The 17,352-nt window shown below is 35.2% G+C and overlaps 2 protein-coding genes across 2 annotated transcripts in view; one reads left to right on the top strand and one right to left on the bottom strand.

Moving 5' to 3' along the window:
* Positions 1–2,666: 2,666 nt before the first annotated feature.
* On the bottom strand, positions 2,667–8,373 carry LOC133331792 (uncharacterized). The gene is made up of 4 exons (XM_061540164.1): positions 8,053–8,373; positions 3,186–3,379; positions 2,971–3,058; positions 2,667–2,906 (listed from the first exon to the last, which is right to left on the bottom strand). Exons 1-4 carry the CDS (start codon positions 8,371–8,373, stop codon positions 2,667–2,669), a joined length of 843 nt encoding a protein of 280 aa, XP_061396148.1.
* Positions 8,374–11,106: 2,733 nt separating this feature from the next.
* The window catches only part of LOC133331800 (embryonic polarity protein dorsal-like), a 199,983-nt gene continuing 193,737 nt past the window's right edge, over positions 11,107–17,352 (top strand). Inside the window, exon 1 of the mRNA XM_061540173.1 lies at positions 11,107–11,119. The gene's annotated coding sequence lies outside the window, so the exon portion shown is untranslated. The remainder of the gene's footprint in view (positions 11,120–17,352) is intronic.

Below are 17,352 nucleotides of genomic sequence, written 5' to 3'. Positions count from 1 at the left end.
TATGATATGGAATTGACATTTGAGATCGAGTGGATTTCGTAAATCTAAACGTAGTCTAAACTTCATGAAGAAAGAGCTTTACATCATTGTTTGCGGCAATTGCAGCTAATTTTTTAGATAACATGTCTTCAGTCAAATATAATGGGGACTATTTTTGTAAAGCATATTCAATTTTACACAATTCCAACATGAATTTTGGACACGTTTTCCAACCAAATTGGCTGTGATTTTGTATTTAAGGTTCCCATTGAATAACACAATACTTAATGGATAATACATATTAACCCAGGCTTCAGGGTATTCCCCATATAACGAAACCCCCAAATATTCGCTATTCTAGGGATTTTGGACATGTTTTTCAACCGAATTGGATGTAATTTGGTATTTTCATTGGCTATCAAATCTCACTACCAAAAAATATCAATATCGATCTCCGTTTTATTATAGCCCCATATAACGGTAGCCCACTTTTTCTCACGTACTTTTCGGTATGTTTAAGGTCCTATCATAACATGAGTTTTCTCCTAGGAGCCCCAATTTATTTTAGATATTTTGATTGTCATCCTCATTGTGGAGGGTATGAATAGTTCGTCCGGGCCATGTTTTCAATAATTTGTTACCAGAAGCTTGCAGTACGGGAACGGGCTAAATAAGAAACAAGTGAAAAAGCGTTAAGTTCGGCAGGGCCGAACTTTGGATACCCTCCACCATGTATATACTGACAGATACTAGAAATGAAAATATAGGGAACATACCAAGAAGTGGACCTATACCGACATTTCTAAAAACGGATTATGTAAACCATAATACAAATTTCAGAAATTTTTAATGGATAATTAAACCTTCAGCCTTGTGGCTAATGAAGGTGTATACACTTTGACACTCTGAAAATGTGCCTCATCGAAATATTGGTTCTAGACCCCATGTTTCTTTGGGTCAAATTTGTTTCAGAAAAATTTGATTTCGTCCAAACTTTGCCCATATTATTATTTCTTCCAAACTTAGTTCAAGTTCGAAGATGGAAAATATCGGTCCACTCCTTCTGGTACCTCCCACACAGGGCCTAGGCCTAAATGCGGGTTATAGGTCACATATAGTTCATTATCGAACCCTATGTTCTAGTTTTTTATCTCGATATCCTTCGCAGGTGAAATGATTACAACAGAGTCTTAGAACCAAAACCCTAACCGCGGAACAAATTAGGTAACTATTTTAATATAAAAAAGGGGGTAATATGGGGACTACCCCAAAATGGGGGCAAATATTAATATTTTTGGTGGGGAGATTTGTTACCATATACGACTACAAAATACAAAATTGCAGCGAATTCGGTAGAAAAACGCGCTCAAGAACCCCAAAATACCGAAAATTGGGGGTACCCTTATATGGGGGCTATCCGAAAAAATGGACCTATATATTTAAGGGTTCCGTTTTTAGAAATACCTAAAAACGGAACCCTTAAAAAACAAAAAATCACCCTACAATTAAAATATTCTACAAAGATTATATTTCATAACATGGAAGCCCACATTAAGTAACATTGGTTCGAAAATAGCTATAATCGATCGGGATTGTCTGCAAAGGCTTTATCCCTCTGAGAAAAGAAAATTACAGGCTCATGTTCATATAGTAGATATTTTTAACCAAGTAATTCTGTACTGACCGCGAATACGAAAATGTTAGACACTTTGGTTGAAAAATCACCTAAGACCATGAAAATAAAAATACCTTTGAAATTAAAAAAATGTTCGCCAAGAAGTTTTTTTGTTCATGAAAAATTACAAACTTTTTGGAAAATGTTAGAAATCGCGGTAAAAAAAAAACTTTGAAAATATATAAAACGGGCGGGATATTTATACGTGGGCTTTGTAAAACCTAAATCTATGTTTAACCGGAATCCGGAAGGCGAATTAGTTCCTTCTGTTTGAACAGGAGGTTAAAAACTTCAAAATATTGAAAATACATAATAGAAAGCCTTATCGTAGGAAATCAGCTATATAGATTTTAAAACCAAATAGCGTTGTCATCAGTCCCCCTTCCTCTGCTTTATTGCCCTTCTTGCAGTACATTTTCTTGATGTTTTGTACATTTTTCCTAAAATTATATTCCTGAAAATTGTGTAGCATATATATATGCTATAATACGAATATTAGGAATACCCAAAGTAGCGTATCGACCGGCTTTGTCCTTCGAATTTTCATATTCATTCCGTTCACAAAATTCACCAGTTTACTTCAAGGTTATGATGTGCTTTTTTATCAGGTTTCCTATCATCTATTTTTATACAATGTTCGGAAACTAAATCATGGATCTTTTTTTTTGCATTTAGTTTTGGCGCCAATCAGTCATCGTAAATCAGCGATAAAAAAGACACAAAAAGACTGGTTAATAAATCAAATTTAATTTATTATTGTTAATTAATTTGTGATGTAAGTAGTACATAATTGAACATTCACACAGACGCACACACACACACATACAATGATAAAATGATTTGTACGTTTTATCAAAATGCAAGTTAAAATTTATTGGGACGACTTAGAGTTGATTTTTTTAGGTTTGATTTATGTTCGGCGGCGGAATGAGGGAGGAGAAGATAAATACATGTACAAGTCCACACTGAGTTTGTCTTATTTGTAGGGGGTGCTTGTGGTGGGGGAGAGGGCTTAGAAACAACTGACTGCATTAAAATAACAACGCCAATACATGCGACCGTTGGTGCCGAAGTTGGTGCGACCACCACCGCCAACACCAGCAATGTCAGCACTGTTCACGCCACTTATGAGACCACCGCCACCATGTCCCGACGACGATGCGCTCAGCAGTGATGAGACACCATCCATACCCATATCACCACCCAAATCCAAGCCCAAGTTTGCTCTTCTCTGAAAGCTCTGTGCCATTAACTGAAATTTTCTTACTCTTGCCGAAAAGTCTCTAATGCAACTAAGCTTTAATAATCCAACTTACAGTTTCACCGGTGGCACGATTGATCGAATTCAGATCTTTGAAGTCGTAGTCCATCATAACGGATGGATCATCATCACTGTACATGGTGAAATAGGGTACATCTGTAATGGAGACAAGGCAGAAGGGTAAATAATATTCTAGTGAGGGAAATACAAAAAGAAAAAAAAACGATATCCGAAAATAGTTTTTTGTTTGGTTTTGGATTGCTTTCACCTTTATCAGATGCCTCGGGAATATCATCGTCAGCTATGGTTTTGTCCTTATCCAATGCAGATGGATTCTTGCCGTCGTTGTATTTGTTATAGAAATCGCTCAAGCGAGAGCTGCCACTGTGTTCTTTTTCCAGAGCATGATGCAAAGCTACCATTAACCGATCCAGTAATAAGGCGGCTCGTTTTGGCACCACCATCTATAAAATACGTGAAATGTTGAACATTAGTAAAATGGAATATAAGTGCCTATTTTAGGGATACAATAGAATTCATTCTTTAACAAGTGTTGTATGTTCTTCTCATAGTACAATAATACAAGGTAGGGTATCTTTTCACAGAAATTTTTTAAAAATATCCCTCTATCTTGTGGTTGGTTCAGTTAGAATCGGTAAAAACAAACGTATATTATACCGAAGCATCATATTGAGCATCTTATAATTTCAATGGCTCGTAAGTGTGCTGCCGTAATCATGAATAATGACTATACTATTTTCAAGACTTTAATTAAATTTAAATTTTAAGGTTTAAAGTAGAGGGGAAAATTATTTGCAAAATTTGGTTGTTTTTTTTTTTTTTTTTTTTTTTTTTTGTGATTAATGAAAAGTCCTTATTTTTGATAGCTGGAACATCTGAATCCCTCAAAAATTAACTTTTGATTTTTTTTTGTCCCCGAACTAAGTTAAAAATTATACGATATATACACTCCCAGAGAAATGTGCCAAAATTTGGACCGACTGGATTATTAGTTTTGAGTTATCGTGCCTGCCATGCGCAAAAACACTGCTTCGAGAAAAATGCGTTTAAAGTTTTAGAATCACTCTTGCCGTCACTTGATGCTGACACAATAAATCGGCTATATCTTCAAGAGTTCTTGAAATTTTTAGTTGAAATTTCGAAAAAAGTCAAATTAACTGAGAATGGGGGTCCCCTTAAAAGAAAAATAAATCAAAAAGTTTCTTCAGTTTTGACCAAGCAAAAATTGGGTCAATTTTTTCCATACATTATTTTTTTTTATTTTAAAAAAAAAAAATTTGCGTATATATTTTTTGATTTTAACAGACGAACGGACAGATAGACATAGTTTCATCCACAGAGAATTTTATTCTGTTACAAACGAAATGGCCAATTTAACAAAGACTCCACCTTATGGTGGAATGTATTACAAATTCACGTACGTCCTCGAAGAACGGTATTATTGTCAAAATGTCAAAGGAATCGATGAAGATTTGTTCGAGTTATATCTTCGACCATAACATAGAAAATTATTTCGAGAAAAAACGCTTTCAAAGTTGTAGGTACTGCATAACTGCAGACTAATATATCAAAAAAGTATTTTTCTATCCACCTTAGAAACAATTTATATATATATATATATATGTTCGTAGGTTGCATAAATGAAATCAAATGTACAAGCTGAGCAATCGACGAAATTGGCATGTCCACCTTTATGCAATAGATATATGTACGTTCATATCTATATATATATATATATACATCTGTAAATTCGTATGTTTTCCGTTTGATGGAAGCTTTACAAAACTTTTATTTGCATAAATTGTGTGTGGGTCGCTGTACGTCATTGCGCAAAACTAAGCAACAACAAAAGTAATACGAATAAAAAGGACTGAAGTATTCTCAATTACAAATCGAAACACCCTGGAGCATAACTTTCTAACAATGAATGCATTAAAAGTTATAAAAGACAAACTTTCGTAGTAAATGTTATTGTTGCCGCTTTTTTGTTTAATTTTTCCAAAAAAAATATATATATAATAATAAATATCAAATATACTACAACAATTTTTCAATTGCCATTGGCCAAGTTCACAATGAATGTAAAAAATAAATCAATTTGATGGTATTCAATTACAAACAAGGAAAATATAAATTATGTATCAGTGGGACAGGGAAAAATCAAAACATTGCACAAAGTTTTGAATGTAAATAAAAAAATATGGACTGACTCGGAATGGAATGTCTCGTACCCAATTTCATGCATGGTATTATTATTACAGGGTAGGGCATAGGTACCAACTGGTTACAATTTCTTCTCAATCCGTTCTATAAAATCAAAATTCATATTTTGTTGAAATCATAAATGTTTATTCATTTTTCGCAACACAACCTATAGCGTATATTTGTTTCAGAAGAGACCACTATCTACAGAGTTGTGTTTATTCATCTCAAATTATCCTACATTTTATTATTGTACCTTGAATACAGGTATTTCAATGAATGTTATAAAAAAATTATATTAGGCGATTTTACGTGCGGCAATTGTCAGTTTGTGGGAGAGAGGAACGAAGGTTTGTCATTTCCCTCCACTCTCTCATCAACAAAATACAGAATTGAGACTATTAAAATTGCATAATGTAAATCAGGACTTACACAAAATACGCTTTGTGTATCAAAATATAAAATTGAACATTTCAACATTGACAAAACTGCCATACATTGACATTGGGTACTTTTGTACATACCTTAATTTTTTTAGCAATAAGAAAAAGTACAAAAACATACCGCTCATAAACACAATTTTATTCCATCATGAAGGTCGGAACATGTCCATCATGATGGTCGGAACATGTCAATTTTTTCCGCAATCTTAGAAAAAATGTCTGTTCATAGATTTAATGCAACTATCCTAAATAGGATATGCACAAAATTTGACATCGCTATATATCTACTAGCTGTATATTAAATCTAAGTTCTAAAACATTTGGCCACAAAGGCTTAAGATCCCATTTGTGGGTCGTAATTTGTTCACCTCAAATACATGTATTTCAATGAATGTTACCCAAATACGCATTGCGTATAAAAATATAAATAAATTTGTTGTTTTTTGAAAATAGAATTTCAGTCATTGAAAAATTTATTTTTCTATACATGTAAACATTTTTAAATCAATTGAAAATATTTTCATCCATTTTCGCCGTTTTCAATTGGCACAGATGCAAATAAAGTCCTTGCGTATTTGGGTAATACGAACGTTTAACAAACAAACAAATATAAATCTGTTGTTTTTTGAAAATAGAATTTCAGTCATTGAAAAAATTATTTTTCTATACATGTAAACATTTTTAAATCAATTGAAAATCAAATTGAAAATATTTTCATCCATTTTCGCCGTTTTCAATTGGCACAGATGCAAATAAAGTCCTTGCGTATTTGGGTAATACGAACGTTTAACAAACCTATATTCCTATAAAAATGAGAAGGAGAGTATTTTTGTACGGAGCGCAATAAATTAGGTACGACCCTGTAATTAAAAATATTTTCATTCAAATTAGTCAAATAAAATCCTAATTATGCCCCAAGGTAACAGGAAACCCCAGCTGATTTGATTCCAACGTAATACTAGTGCCAGTATGAATTTGACAAATTATGTTTTTAAAAATCACCCAAAAGGAAAATTGGGAACGCATACAATTTGAAATTGTTCTTTATTAAAAGTGCTCTCGTATTCAATTTACTCAATATGCCTGTTGGGAAAGTTTGAGGAAGCAAATCTTTCTTCGTGGAATAACTCGCAATTCCCTGCATTTTCATATGTGTTACACATATAAGTGGCAATGGCTCAATTATAGAAAATATGTGGAAGCGATATAAATATAAGTTTGATAGATTTTCATTCATGTTTTTCAAATATTATTTTGAAGAATCGAAAATATTTCATTTTCAAAATATATATAATTTGTTGATAATTCATTTGTTTGTTTAAAATTTTCTGTCAAATGACGTTGACACTAGTATAACTTATAACAAAAATTTCCATGTGGTTGTTGTATCGTTTGTTGTACAACAACACTTGCTGTTACCTTCTATTATTATACCATGATTATGCCCTTTATATGACGTCAATTTGAAATTCTAAATATTTCCATTTTATATATTTGTTTAAATGTTTTAAATTACAACAGTAATATTTTGAACTGTTTTATAAGATGTTAACCCTTTGTGGCCCAATGTTGTCCAATGTTGCCCACAGTCAACAAAATGTTTTAGAGCTTATATTTAATATGCTGCTAGTAGGTATATATTCTTTGAATTTCATATGTCAAGTCATATCAAAAAAATCTAAAAAAATTACATTTTTGGCAAAGTTATGAGCTTTTCAAAAAGCAAAAATGTGTACAGTACTAATTATTTAAATCGCTTATTATTCGTATTGTACGAATTCTGTCATAAGAGCTATTTTTGATTCTTGTAAACGGAATATAGAGAATAATTTAAAATGATTTTTTCGTCGATTGCATTTGGTTTACTTGATATTGGACTTTTATTTTTCAGAAATAATGTACTGTGTCTACCGAATGCAAGGATGTAGCGATATCAAATTTTGTTCATATCCTATTTAGGATAGTTGCATTAAATCTGTGAACAGAAATTGTTCTACGATTATGAAAAAAATTCGGGCCACAAAATGTATTTTAATTTTGGAATCAAAACATTTTTGATTAAAACTAGAATTTTTGCAGGCGGCAGGTGACTGCGATAGCGATTCTCATAACGTTTGGTTTTCAAGTGGTAAAAGACTTCTTGGCAGAAATATTTCAATATGTTTTCGTGTTTTTAAATATATTCCATGTCATGCTTCTGCCCGATTTTAGTATCTATAAGGATCTAGCCGCGTTTTATATATTTATATAAATATCTGCATCTACGAAGTTAACGTTTTTATACTTCTTAATTTGAAATATCTATATAAAACGGATTTGTTGCTTTTTCGAGTTTTGAAACGACATTTCTGTGTGTGTGTGTGTTTTTTTTCATTAAAATATTATTGTCGGCAGCGTTTTTTAATTCTAAGACTAATCACGTTTTCAATTCTAAGACTCCATTTTAATCAAATCACACATTTTCCACTTACCGGATATTCATCATAATTCGATTCCAACTGATCATTGACACTGAATATCTCTTCGGGTTGGCTAATCGAGCCACCATTGCCCGTAGCCGAAGTTAATGTTCGTTTATCGGCAGGCAAGGATTCGCCCTCTTTAAAATCACGCAAATCCCTATCATCATTGGAATGTAAACGACGTTTTGAATAATTTCTTAACGATTCGTGAGGATTGCAGGCGTCTGGTCGAATTTGTTGCAAAATTATTATCAACAGCAGATATATACTCCAATAGTGTGAAAATGAATTCCGTCTCGATGCTGCTAACAGATAAGTTCGGTGGTCCATTCTATTGCCTTCGACAATTGTTTTCGACTCGAAGTGGGTTTGTGAACCGATGATTGAATTCGGACAACTGAATTGGTTACAGCTGACTGCTATTCCTTTTATAGTTTGAAAATGTAACTGCCATTACCAGTAATGTCTGGCATTTTCGACTGATGACTTTCAATTATTTTTCCATGTTAAACACCATAAATCCGTCTTTTATACATGTCCTTAAGTTGATGTTGTTGTTGTCGTCGTCGTTGCCTCTGAGAGTGACTCTACAAAAAAATGCTTTTTTCATCACTTTGCCGGATTTTGTGTGTTCGATGTTGTTCGATTGAAGGAATCATTTGTTGATATATTGGCAATTTTTTAAGGCTACGAGCAACCTCACTGCATGTGTTCACTATGTGTCCCTGCAATATACGAGTATGTTCGTATGTATGTGTGTATGAATGCAGGAATGCCTCAGCAATGATGTCGTCCATGGTGTCCTGGTAATTATTGGTCAAGATTAAAGGACACGCATTTGGTTGTCGTTGTTGTTTATATTTCTTCCTCTCGCCCCTTGCTGCTCTCATTCATTTACATTCTTAAATAGACGACATACATATGGAAGCACTTAAGCTAGCCATCACACTACCACAATGACACAACATTCAACTGGTGGTTATGTCGGATTAACTAACACCTTTGCCATCAGCACCAAGATATGAAGTTATTTTAACTGTGCTTGTGTATCCCACATTCAAGATTTCGGTGTAGTCATAGAAACGCCTAAAGACGTGTGGGAAATGTAAAAGCACGTCATCATTAAGAAAGACCCAACAACAGTAACAACAACACTAACACATATTATCTTTGCAATTTATATTTAAATTTGAAATTTAATGTAAGAGTGTCGGATCATTAACGTCAAGTCAGCCTGCTGCATGTTTAAAAGTCTCCTTATGTGGTGTGTCCTTATCAAGTTATTCTGTATGTCTAGATTTTGAACAAACATGAACTGTTTTTTATACCTAGTACAATTAATAAAAAATCGAAGGTCTATCCTTTGAGCAAATAATGGAACTTGGAAAGTAAATGCGATGCGATTTTTTTTTTTTTTTTTTTTTTTTTTTGAAAATTGAATATTTTTAATTTTTATACGATTTTACTTTATTTAGCACGATTTGAAATTTTATGAACTTAATTTTTTTTGTCAAATTTAATTTTTGCGAAGTATGTTCATATCACAAAATAGTATTTATGAAAGAAAAAAGTCTGAAACCATCGATAGTATCGACAGTTTGCGAACACTAGCTTAAAGATTTAAGTGAATTCCCCTTTAGCAAACAATTTTTACTGGTCAAAGCAAATGTGAATAGCACTAATTTAGGGGAAATCCCTTTATTTTTTAGATCAATGTCTTTTTTAACACGGCTTCTTCTGGAACCAATCTACCGTGTAAAAACAGACTTAGGTGTACATGCTTAACCCAGATATGCCGAGTGTACTAAATGTGGTAAAGTTGTAATGTTAAAAATTCTGTGTTTACTGTTTGTTGACTTTTCTAATGAGCTTTTTAAGGCTCTGCAGAACATACCGGGATGATGTAGGGGATGATAGATACCAAGCAACGGCTATGATTGGCTTTAACATGGCGAAGCCCTGGCTTATCTTGGTCCCTCTTTTATCTCAATTGTGAACACTGCCCCCGGTGTCACCTGGGGTTCTATGAAAAAATAACGAAAAAGAAAGCCAAACCTCCCCAATGTTGACGACCCCCGCAAACGTATAAAAGTCCACGATCTGCGAATCTGCACTTGGAATGTGCGCACGTTGTGCAGAACAGGCACAGTTTTCGCTTTGGCGGATGTACTCAAAAAGTTTAAAGCCGATATGGTTAATAAGAGAATAAAAGACCTCGTCTCCAGATTCACTCCAGTAGATGAGCGAATTGCTATAATCCGTATAAAAGCGAAGTTCTTCTACATCAGTCTTATTTACGCCCATGCTCCGACAGAAGGCAAAGATGAACAGACCAAACACATTTTTTACGAGCGCCTAGAAACTGCATATGACCGCTGCCCTGGCCATGGCATTAAAATTCTGCTAGGAGATTTTAATGCAAAAATCGAAACTGAATATATTTTGGTCCCACCGTCTGAAAATTCAGCCTCCATTAAGAAACATCCGACAACGGCATGAGGTCGATTGACTTCGCGGCAGCACAAAACATGTTAGTTAGCAGAACCAGATTGAAGCATCTCGATATACGCAAGACCACCTGGAGTTCTCCTGATCAATCAACAAGGAATAAAATTGATCATGTTGTGATAGACGGAAGGCATTCTTCCAGTTTTTTAGAAGTTCGATCGATACGAGGAGCGAATATCGATTCGGACCATTACCTTGTGGCAGCCAAGGTTAGCACCCGTCTTAATGTAGCAGCAAAGGTGGGATCTAATGTAACATGGAAACTCAACGTCGAAAAAACTGCAAACACAACAGATAGCAGAGGCCTACTCCGCTCAACTTACCCAACTGCTTGTCGAAAGCACCCTTGTCCCTATAATAATATAGAAGCACAATGGCAAATAATTGCCCACTTCCTACAAACTGCAGCAAAAGCAACACTTGGGTACCAAAAACCACCACCAAGAAACCCATGGTACGATCAGGAGTATCGTAATGCTACTGATATGAAAAACGCAGCGTATTGGGCAACCCTGCAGACAGTAGCAACACGTAATGCGATGGAGAATTATCGGGAGAGAGGAGAAATGTATTTTCAGAAAAAAAAGAAGAAAGGAAAACGTGAGCAAATCGAGATGTACAGGAGCCAGAATGAAGTACGGAAATTTTACCAACGAGTAAAACACCAAATCGAAGGCTTTGGCGCAGGCACATCCTCCTGTAGAGATGAAGATGGAAATCTGGTGACAGATACAGACAGTGTGTTGAGGATCTGGAAGGAGCATTTTGAAACACTTCTGGTATCAAATAGTAGCAGTGAAGAGGATGCCCCAGAAGCAATAATAGATGACGTTATAGAGTGTATACCACCTAGCCAATGATTAGAACCTCAGCATCCTGTATACCGTGCACAAGAAGGAGACATGACGATATGTGCCAACTATAGAGGAATTAGTCTTCTTCCCATCGCATATAAAGTGCTATCCAGTGTGCTGTGTGAACGACAGAAGCCAATGGTCAATGACATTACCAATGCAGCTCGAGACCTGGCAAATCCACCATTGACCAGATTTTCTCTGTGCGCCAAATCCTGGAAAATACACACGAAAAACATATCGACACATTCCACCTATTCGTCGAATATAAAGCCGCATTCGACAGCCCTATCCGTTCAGAGGTGTTTAAAGCCATGTCTGCCTTCGGCATTCCTGCAAAAATTAATATGGCTATATAGGATAACTTTAAGTGGCACAATGTCAGCAGTTAAGGACCTCTCGGAGCCCTTCCATACCTAACGAGGTGCAAATGTGAACAGAAATGGCACTCTGTACACCAAACAGCATATGTTACTCGCCTACGCCGATGACATCGACATAATTGATCGAACATTGCGAGCGGTAGCAGCCACGTTTGAACGAATTGAGAAGGAGTCTGCCGAAGTGGGACTGGCACTAAATGGCGAAAATACCATGCTGATGGTATGAACGCGCAAGACGTCTAGTAGAATCGAACCAACTGTGGAACTTGAAAACTACAGCTTCGAGATAGTGAACGATTTTATATACCTCGGTACCGCCATAAAAAAAGTAATAACATCAGCTTTGAAATTCGGAGGAGAATAGTATTGTCCAGATACTTTTGTCAACGCAAAGCAAGGCCACCTCTCGCTAGACCAAACTCACACTCTACAAGACGCTGATATTACCCGTGCAGTTGTATGGATCTGAAGCATGGGTACTTGCACAAGCAGATTAGATAGCTCTTGGAGTGTTTGAGAGAAAAATTCTTTGGAAGATCTATGGGCCGATCTGCGTCGATGGTGAATATCGCCGGACGGATCGAGCTGCAGCGACTACATTGGCTAGACCATCTTTTGAGAATGGATGAAGATGCCCCAGCTCAAAAGGCATATAAAAGCGAGCCAAGTGATGGTTCACGCAGAAGGGGAGGGCCACGAATCCGATGGAAACATCAAGTAGAAGACAACATTTCGGAAAATGGTCTTTCAAATTGGATGAGATGCGCACAAGACCGACGCGCCTAGAAATCTTTTTTTAAGCTCGGCTTATGGAACAAACTTTCTGTCATAAGCCAGCTAAGTAAGTAAGTAGAACATACCGCTTTAGTCACTGCAGAACTTAGCATTCTGACTAAAAAATTTAACGATCCGTAAAATCGGTAACATATCTGAGTTGAATCGCCTAACTATGAGCATAGAAAAAATAACACTAAGAATAGAAAAACATTACCGCATGTAAGAGCATATTCTCTCTCCTCCTCTCGATTTACCAACAATGTTTTAGTACTTTTTAGCTGTGTATTTTGGTGCGTATAATTAACATTTCTATCAAACACCATTCGACATAGCGTACGAACCGCAAACGGTATAATATTTGAAAAATAAATTTTTTGTTTATGGCTTTTACTTTTTCATGTGAGGTGTTCGGTTGTTCCTACTACCCTAATCATCTTAGAAGATTTCTTTTAGGATTTCATCTGGCTAATACATTATCATATTGAACAGATAAAATATTGACAGTTTTCCTTAAGGAAGGCTTCGAAATTAGAAAGTGGGCCCATGTTGAAATTGTTACTCATGAAAGTTAAACCTCCATATTTGTTTTCCATTGGCAGATACATATCTCCCATATATGTATATGCTCCACAAATACGTACTTACTTTACATCCGATTCGATTTTGACCAAAGATCTGCACCGATGGCGTAATATCCCTGTTACATATATCAAATTGTTCCAATTTGATATATGTAACTCTCCAATATTTGTTGTCAACCTTTCTTAGTGATTTTGTGTACAATACGTTCGGCCATTAGGACATAACACCATTGGTTTCTCATATAAGTTGCTTTATATTCATAAGCAATTTTTTACAACAGCAATGCTAAGAAGAACCAATCATGAATTTCATGTTGATTTTATTTCGTTGTGGGAGTGTGTTTTCAGATATTTTCCTCCTATAAAATATTTTTATCAAAATTGTTTTAATTAACATCAAAGTAAATTCTAGACCTACATACATACGTACATTTCACATGTCTAATGAATAATTTATGTAACAGTGTAATTGACACTACTGGCCAATGACCTCTCCAACATCCACACACATATTGTGTTTATTTACTATCACAATTGGGTATGTCTTTGAAATATATATGTAAGTGTGATTGCAGATGACTGAGTTATGGCTGAAGGTAATGTTATTTCGCTAAACACGAATAAAACATTAACATTTCCAAACAAGCAAACAAACCATTATATTCCATACATGATTACCTAATGCATAGTTATTACATCTGTCCCTGGGCAATGCCAAATTGTCATTATGTCGAAAAAGGCAGCTGAGTCAAAATTTCGTACACGACCAGGGAAAATCTTGAAAATATCCAAATTGTTCAAATAAAAAGGCATGTCACAGAAATGAATTCCGATCGAATGTGGAATTAATTCCGTACTTAGCTTCTTCAGGAAGCAATTTTTTCGGACGGAAAACACTTTTGATGTGGAATTGAAAGAAAAGAATTTGAATTTTTATCAAAATTAATGCATTTAGAATTTTTAAAAAGTTCAATATATTTTTTGATTCTTTTTTATATTGTTTTCAACTATATGAATTTCAATGGTTTTTGTTTTGATTAGAGTAATATTAAACTAAGAAAATGAATATAGTTTAAGTTTTCGTAATTCATCAAGTCGATCGGAATCTGGAGAAGGTAAAACAAAAACGATCGGAATGGAAATACGAAATTGAAACCATTCCGATCGGAATCTGTGACATGGCTGAAAATATCGGATTTTTGTGGATCATATTGACCCACATAAAATCAGTAAGGAAAGTAGTAAAGTCGGACGGGGCCCACTGTATGATATCATTTACCACTTTGGGCATATTCAACAGATGTATCCTAACAGACATACCCTTTTTCAACTTTGACTCTTTGGTACACCTTTTACATAAGATCGGAACTATATCTAAAGCTGAACCGATTTTCACGAAATTTGCCATAGGTTATAAGGATTTCAGTAATTTGTGCAAAATTTTCCAAGAATCGTTCTAATTAGTTATTTTATTTGTAATCATGTTGTGGAATCCCTTTTTTAATTTAAGTAAATAATAAACAAAATGAAAAATAACTAAAATTAATAAAGAACCCGCCCTTGAAAATGTAGGAAAAAAAAGCCAACGAAACGTCGAGTAAAATATGAAGTAAAAACTTCCGTTTTATTTTCACCAAAAATACCTGACCAAAAAAGCCCAACAAAAACATCAATATTTTAAAGAAACTTGGATAGGTTATAAGTTTTGCCAATCAGCCATATTTTGGATCTTTGGTGCACCATGTACTTAAAATCGGACGAAAAATTATAAGGGCGCTATATCTAAATCTTAACCGATTTGTTCCTCAATCGAACATATATAATGAGAGCTATATCTTAATCTGAACCGATTTCAACAAGACTTAACATACGTCAACATGTACTTAATTAAGTACGCTGTGCAAAATTTTTTCTCAATCTGTCAAACACTGCGACTTGGGCGAACTATTGTGGAATCAGACTTACGAAACTTAGAACATATAATTATATAGTCAATACGGTATGGTATTATATAAGAGAGCTATATCTAAATCTGGTATTTCAGATTTTGTCTTTATCGGGCAAAAATTATAAGTTTAGTGCACCATTTACATAAAATCGGACGAAATATATATAGTAGCTACTGATTTCAAAAAATTCACAAATGCCTGTACTTAATTTAGGACGCCTTGCTAATTTTTGTCTCAATTTGACAAACTTTGATCCTCCATTTACATAAAATCGGACGAAAATATATATGGGAGCAATATCTAAATCTGAATCCGATTCCAAAAGCTTCACATACGCTATTTTGTACTTAATTTAGTGATCTATGCAAAATTTTACATCAATCGGACTCACCTTGGAGTTTGGTGCACCATTCACATAAATTCCGTCCGCATGTTATATTATATATTCTTTTTGACAAAATTTCATACCGAAATTCCTCATCTTCGAACTGGATTTTTTTTAATATTACGATGTGCACAGTTTGTATTAAATTGGACATTCCATTCGCTTGATATTGAATTAAAAAGTTAGACACATTGCGAAGAAGTTAGCAGATGGCACCATGGAACAAGAATACAAGGTGGGACAGCTGGAGGTGAATAACAAAAAAGCAACACAGTATGTAGTGGTTGTGTGTGTATGTGACATTTTTTTCAACACATAACTAGAAACGAGAAAAATTAATGAAATGTTATGATTTCTTCAGATAGTCCAGTAGGGTATAACGTGAAATGTTTGTTTCATCCATAACAAAGTAATTACACCGAGACGAACACGGTAATACGGCAGTTAAATTAGAACTTTTTACCGGGTTAACCTACTTTATGAGGATTTATTTTTCATGTATTCAAAGGAATAGATCCGGTACAATGTAAACGTACTTTAAAACATAATTTTCATTTCAATAAAATTTGAATCAATTTCAAAAAAAAAAAAAAATACACACGCATACAGAAAAAATTGTAATCAAATGCCAGAGGGGGAGCCCGAACTCCGAAATGAAATTTGTTCACATCTAATTTATGTTTTGACGGCGTGTTTTTCTCTCAAACACTCCAAGAGATGCCTCATCTGCTTGCGTAAGTAGACAAGCAGATCAGCGTCTTGTAGAGTTTGAATTCGGTCTGTCCTTGTTTCTAAACTGCTTACTTCTCCGAATTTTAAAACTGATATCAATAGATTTATTTATGTCGGTACCAAGGTATATAAAATCTTTGACTACCCCGAACCTGTAGTTCTCAAATTCCACAGTTGGTCCGAGTCTTCAGCTTGGTCTTCTCGCCGTTTACTGCCAGACCCACATTGGCAGACTTCTTCTCAATTTGTTCAAAGGTGACTGTTACCTCTCTCAATGTTCGACCCATCGGCGTAGTCGAGTAACATGTGTTGTTTGGTGTACAGAGTGCCATTTCCGTTCACCTTTGCCTATCGCATGTCTTTTTCCAGCAGGATGTAAAAATGTCACACGACAAACTGTCACTATTTCTGAATCCTCGTTCGTTATTAATGGGCTCCGAGAGGTCCTTTCCGACTTTAACGGCTGTTCTTGTGCCAGTTAAAGCCGAATTAATTTTGCATGCATGTCAAACGCAGACATGGCTTTAAAAACCTCTGATTGACGCAGAGTGAAAATCTGGTCAATGGTGGATGTGTCAGATCTGAAGCCGCATTGACTTCAGTCGTTCACACAGTACGCTGTATAGCACTTTATATGCTATGGGAAGGAGACTAATTCCTCTATAGTTTGTACATATCGTATTGTCTCCCTTTTTGTGCACGGGACACACTGCTATTCTGACAACATTTTGGTGGTATACACTCTATACTGTTATCTCTTATTGGTTCTGGGGCATCTTCTTCACCGCCAATATTTGATACCAGAAGCTTTTCAAAATGCTCCTTCCAGATCCTCAACACGCTATCTGTATATGTCGCCAGGTTTGCATCTTCATCTCTACAGGAAGATGTGCCTGCACCAAAGCCTCAGTTGGGGTTTTACTCGTAGGTACAATTTCCGGACTTCATTCTAACTCCTGTACATCTCGATTTGCTCACGCTCACGTTTTTCTTGTTACTTCTACGTGTTTTTACTGTCTGCAGGGTTGCCCTATACGCTGCGTTTTTCACATCAGTAGCATTACGACACTCCTGATCGTACCATGGATTTTTTGAAGGTTGTTTTTGGTACTCAAATGTTGCTTTTGATGCAGTTTGTAG

The sequence above is a fragment of the Musca vetustissima genome, unplaced genomic scaffold, assembly GCF_032173495.1.
Source record: "Musca vetustissima isolate MV318-11 ecotype Yass unplaced genomic scaffold, APGP_CSIRO_Mvet_v1 utg1603, whole genome shotgun sequence".
Taxonomy (NCBI): Eukaryota; Metazoa; Arthropoda; class Insecta; order Diptera; family Muscidae; genus Musca; species Musca vetustissima.
This window is presented reverse-complemented; position numbering and strand designations above follow the sequence as displayed.

Excerpts from the sequence above, each read along its gene's own strand:
- LOC133331792 (XM_061540164.1), bottom strand. The coding sequence starts at position 8,373 with ATGGACCACCGAACTTATCTGTTAGCAGCATCGAGACGGAATTCATTT. Across the intron at positions 3,380-8,052 it reads CGAATTATGATGAATATCCG|ATGGTGGTGCCAAAACGAGC; the intron begins GTAAGTGGAAAA and ends CGTATTTTATAG. Across the intron at positions 3,059-3,185 it reads ATTCCCGAGGCATCTGATAA|CACCATGTACAGTGATGATG; the intron begins AGGTGAAAGCAA and ends TGTACCCTATTT.